This window comes from Melampsora larici-populina (assembly GCF_000204055.1).
Source record: "Melampsora larici-populina 98AG31 unplaced genomic scaffold MELLAscaffold_44, whole genome shotgun sequence".
Lineage (NCBI taxonomy): Eukaryota > Fungi > Basidiomycota > Pucciniomycetes > Pucciniales > Melampsoraceae > Melampsora > Melampsora laricis-populina.
The window spans coordinates 740,739-745,848 of record NW_006768808.1 but is presented as its reverse complement, the minus strand read 5'-3'; the positions used below and the strand labels follow the sequence as shown (position 1 = coordinate 745,848).

General features: G+C 41.9%; 2 protein-coding genes across 2 annotated transcripts; one reads left to right on the top strand and one right to left on the bottom strand.

Moving 5' to 3' along the window:
- Nucleotides 1-1,204: 1,204 nt before the first annotated feature.
- On the top strand, nucleotides 1,205-2,724 carry MELLADRAFT_91695 (uncharacterized protein; the record flags this gene model as incomplete). The annotated part of the gene is made up of 5 exons (XM_007414576.1): nucleotides 1,205-1,254; nucleotides 1,319-1,398; nucleotides 1,502-1,809; nucleotides 1,875-2,187; nucleotides 2,246-2,724. 5 exons carry the CDS (start codon nucleotides 1,205-1,207, stop codon nucleotides 2,722-2,724), a joined length of 1,230 nt encoding a protein of 409 aa, XP_007414638.1.
- A 340-nt stretch (nucleotides 2,725-3,064) lies between these two features.
- MELLADRAFT_110491 (uncharacterized protein) lies at nucleotides 3,065-3,726 on the bottom strand (the record flags this gene model as incomplete). Its single annotated transcript, XM_007414564.1, has 4 exons — nucleotides 3,065-3,177; nucleotides 3,211-3,312; nucleotides 3,396-3,547; nucleotides 3,605-3,726. 4 exons carry the CDS (start codon nucleotides 3,724-3,726, stop codon nucleotides 3,065-3,067), a joined length of 489 nt encoding a protein of 162 aa, XP_007414626.1.
- Nucleotides 3,727-5,110: the final 1,384 nt, after the last annotated feature.

The window sequence follows — 5,110 nt, the reverse complement described above, 5'->3', positions numbered from 1 at the left end:
AAAATGATTTATACATATCACGGGTGGTATAAATTTTTGCAGCGCCAAGTAACTATCACCAATTTCCACATCGTCTTATTTTCTGTAGTTGACTCCAAAGTTTTTGATTGTGTCATTTGAGTCCCTGGTGCGTACTTTTTAAACTCCTTCTACAACTTCTTGTTCAGAAGTTCACAAATACAAAGGCTGATTCAGATCAATCATGATTTGGTATGAGACTTCATCCATCTTTGTCGTAATGAATCGGCATGTTTAATTATGTAATTTCATTATATTTCATTAGATTGATTCTGAAGTTCCAAGTCACTTATCAGTCATAACCTGTTTCATCCAGCTGTGAGAAAAGAAGCTAGTGCGACATATCTGGGGTACCCAGATTGATCTAAGTATGTATGAGGTAGGCACATAAGCGGGACTGATTGGATCAAATCAGATACATCTGGACAGATGTATCTGGGTCAGATACATCTGGACAGATGTATCCGGGTCTCACATGAGATACACTAGATACTAGTTGGTGTCACGTGAGATACATCTTGTATACGATGAGATACCTCTTTACATCTGGCTAGATATCTGGGCATCACGTGAGATACATCTGACCTTATGTATGTAGGTATCTCCGGTTGACACCTGGAAATCGGACTACAAACCCAACCCTCCCCAACAAACCACTTCAGCTTCTTCCTTGGTATCAATCTGTCATCAACAGCTTATCATGCGGAACACTCGATCCAGATCAGCAGCACCGAATTCTAATTTCCGAACTCCTGCTCCTTCGAGGTCCACCTTGCACAACAAATCCCAAACCTAAAAACGTGGTTTAGATACAGAAGATTGAAATAATGAACACTCAAAGGCAAGCAAGAAAAACAAGAGAACTAAGCAACCAGCGCCAGACTCAAGCACTGCAACCAACGATCAAGTTGTTCCAAATACCCATCACTCTTCTCCCACTTCTCCTCAAGTTTCGCCACCTCCAGCTCCAGCCACTGTCAAAGATCTTGATCAAACAATTCGTGACAATATTGAAGAATTTGACCGCACGGTCAATATCGACACCTGGGGTCAAGTTGCGCGACAATGGACCGGCACGTGTGTCAAAGCTCTCATCAATGGAAGAAAAAAATATGCATCACGAATACCATCCGAAGTTATTTCAGCTGCCAAGATAGCTAGGGCAAACTATCGCAAAGCGAAACTCATGTTGGCCGGAATTGCCAAGGTCAAATTGGAGACATTGGATCGTGAGCTGTGAGTGAACCAATTTCGGATATTTTGACACTTTCCAAACTAATTCATAACAGTTCTTTTCAAGTGGTGAAGGAGCTGTTCCTTGGGGTCAGGATGACTTCCGTCGTTTCATGGCATATGGGAAGGATTCACTCAAGTTACGAAGTAAGTCATTTCGATATTTGTCACCTTATAACATAATATTAATGTAATTGTGTTCGTTCTTTTAGTGCCCAATAACCCTGAACAGAGGATGGTGTTAGCTGAGCAAAACAAAAAGGCTGGAAGGCTTTGGACAGAGGTTTATACTCGTCAACAAAGGAACGTCTTCAATTCCAAGTTTTTTTTGCCTTAGCGGGCATTCCCAATACCCAGGAGGCTGATGAAAAGGAGCCTCCTGCCGAAGGATCGGCTCCGAAGGTTCCATCATTGACTCCGGAAGAAGAAGCTCAATATCGCCCCCTCTATGACAAACTGGTTGCACACGAAAAAGTCATTGAACAACAAGGCCGCCCAACTTCTGATAAGGATATCAACAAACGCTCCTTGAAGCGTGTTCGCCAGTTGGGTAAAATTGTAAGTCTCCTTAATCTTTATTCTCTGTTCTTGCTGCTGCCTCATTGAACTACATGACCTTGTAGCTTGCTCGCGATGGTGATCGATTGAATTTCAAATACGTTTTTCTGGCATCAAGTGCCCATCCTCCATCTGCCAACAGCGGGGCTGGGTGGTCTAGACAATTCACATCTGTGCCAGCCATCACGAAGTGGGCCGATCGCGAAATTGGACTGTTGCCTGTCTTTGCAACGGTGGCCCAAGGAGAGTCTATGATAAACACTATAACTCGTAATCACAATCAAAATGACAAGAAGTCAAAGGGTCCTTCAACTCATGCGCCACAACCTAGTGATGTCTTGAAAACTACACTTGCAAATACTTTGAAGGAAAGAATGAGTAAGTTTTGTCCTTTCTATGTGACTATAAAGTGACCGCACTTACTATTTTTTTTTAGTTGCAACCCTTGGCTATTGCCCAACTAGGGGCAAAGGGTTTCCTCTAACTGCTGACCCTGTAGCCGGACTTGTCAAACGCAAAGTGCCGGTCCGAATCGTACAAGAACCAGGATCAAAACTTAGTGCTGAGGACTTGAAGTTTGGTCATAAGGCAATGCCAAAGGTCAACCGACAGGAATGGTTGGATGATTTAATTAGTAATCATTTCCGGTTGGAGCTGGTGGAGGGTGTGGAAAAATCAGCTTCGAAATCAGGAGAAAATCAGCAAGTTGTGTGGTCCAAAGGGAAAGGAAAGCGCACCAGTAAAATCAAGTCAAAAGATATAGTTAGTGACAATGAGGAAGAAGAGGAGGTTGATGAAGACGAGGAAGAAGAAGGAGAGGAGGATGATTGTATCGATGATGATGATGATGATGACAACGATGATGATGATGATGATGGTAATGGGGACGAACTCGATGATGATGATGATAATTAGAAGGAGAGTGAGTATAATTATAGGTCCCTGGTTGTTATCAAGTTACGAGTCAATCTAGCAGTACCCTTTGAAATTTTGTATGTTTCCCTACAAAATATATCAATGTCTATGGTAGATTTAAAGACGTGTTTGAAGTTTTATTCCTTCTGTTCTATTTTCTTTCTGTCATACAAAGAGGTATTCAGAATAACAAAATGTTTTCTATCTCCTGTTGAATCTTGATATTTTTTCTGTCTGCCTATTATGGAATACAAAGTGATATTCAAAATATTACAATATTGAAAATGAAGACGAGTATTTTTGTTATTCTGCGAGGCCTTCTTTGGGTAAGGGGTTGGCTTCAGTCGTGTGCATGATGCCGGATGCATATTTTGATATGATTGTATTGTTTTATCGCCAGATGTATCTGTATTCCTATGTTATCTAGTGTTGCTCTTGTGTTTTCAAATTGATCTATGAAAACAGAGGCAGGTAGATCTCACGTACGTAGGTGAGCAGCTGGCCAGATGCATCTGACACAATCCAAACCTTGAGGCGGCTGCTCATATGCATCTGGGCCCAGATGTATCTGACCTGTCAAGGTGGCAGCTGGCAAACACATGGCAGCCCGGCAGCTTAGATGTATCTGACATCCTGGTCAGCTCAACAAATCACCTTTGGGAGCAACTGACCAGATGTATCTGACAAGCTGGGCAGCGGATGAGCAGCTGGCCAGATGCATCTGACGCAATCCAAACCTTGAGGCGGCTGCTCATATGCATCTGGGCCCAGATGTATCTGGCCTGTCAAGGTGGCAGCTGGCAGACACATGGCAGCCCGGCGGCTTAGATGTATCTGACATGCTGGTCAGCTCAACAAATCAGCTTTGGGAGCAACTGACCAGATGTATCTGACAAGCTGGGCAGCGGAGTCAGATTTTCGAGGAAGCAGTTGTCCAGATGTATCTGTACAGGTGATTAGCTCAGTCACACTTTGCCAAAGGAGGCAGCTATCCAGATGCATCTGGGTATCATTGTCTGGGCGCAACTTGGAATGTTTGAACCACTCAAAAGTGTCTTTATGGCACTTATGAGTGTTTCTATTGAATCAGGAGTGAAGACAGCGTGTTGGGAGACAATTTGACTTGGTGTTAAAGTTGACCACAGATGCGTCTGAAGAGTCTGATAAGGTCTGGCGTATGTTTTGCGGACTGTATCCGGCCTGCACACTCACGTTTAGGACAGATACAGTTTGTTCATTTATTGTGACACAGGTGGTTCACATATGGGTGAATACATATGGTTTTCTACAGTAATGGCATTCCCCCATATGTGACTGTCAGCAACCTACTTGAATCACTATATGTGTGCAGAGCAGTCACATATGGATGAGTGTTGTTTCTGCGTGAAAGCAAATGTGATTCAAAGTACAATTTACAGTACATTAATTCCGTAGGCCAAGGTCATATATGTAGATCAAGTTCATGACAAAAATTTCAAAGGTACATTCCCATATATGTCAACTTGATCCACATATGGTCTACCCTGTGTATGGATAAATCAAGATCACTAATTGTGATTCACCTATATGTAATGATGACTCGCATGGATATGTATAATTCAACTTTACACATTTGTGGGTTGCGTTCACACATATGTGATGATGATCAACATACAGGTGAATGTAATTGATATATGAATGTAAGTCACATATATTTGTAATTAACATATATGTGATAATGATTCACATACAGGTGAATGTAATCCATATTTGAATGTAAGTCACAAGTGGCCAAATGTGATGTACCTTGCGAAAAATAAATATCACATATAATTGTAATTCACATGTATGTGATGGTATCTCACATATGGTTGAATGTAATTCACATATACATATGTACACATGATTTTAAGTCACATATGGGTGTGGTATGTATCAACCGCCTGTGATGTAGCCTGTGATGTACAGTCCCATAAGGTGGGATGTTCACATCACGTTCACATATGGGTGAATATTCAAAAATCTGAATCAGTCACCTAATTTTGATGGGTTACGGTGCAATTTATGTGTTGTGGATCTGTATCTACAGGTCAAGGTACATGACTATCATATTTCTTCAATTCTTCAAGGTCTGTGGTCTGTGGTCTGTGTTGAGTTGTTTGAAATCTTTGATCCGACACGTCGGGAGTGTTGGCGCGTCGGTAGGGGAGCTTCCGGACAGTAGCCGACAGGAAATGCATGTTTTCCTCCGGATAATATCCAAAGCGTCCAGTAGACACAGGTTGTTATAACCTCATATTAGGATATGCTTGTATAGAGGAGACTGTTAGATTTAGTCCCACACGCTCAGACTGTTGTATCCTTATGCTTCAATCTCAGTTATCTTGTAATGTATTAATTGGCTATA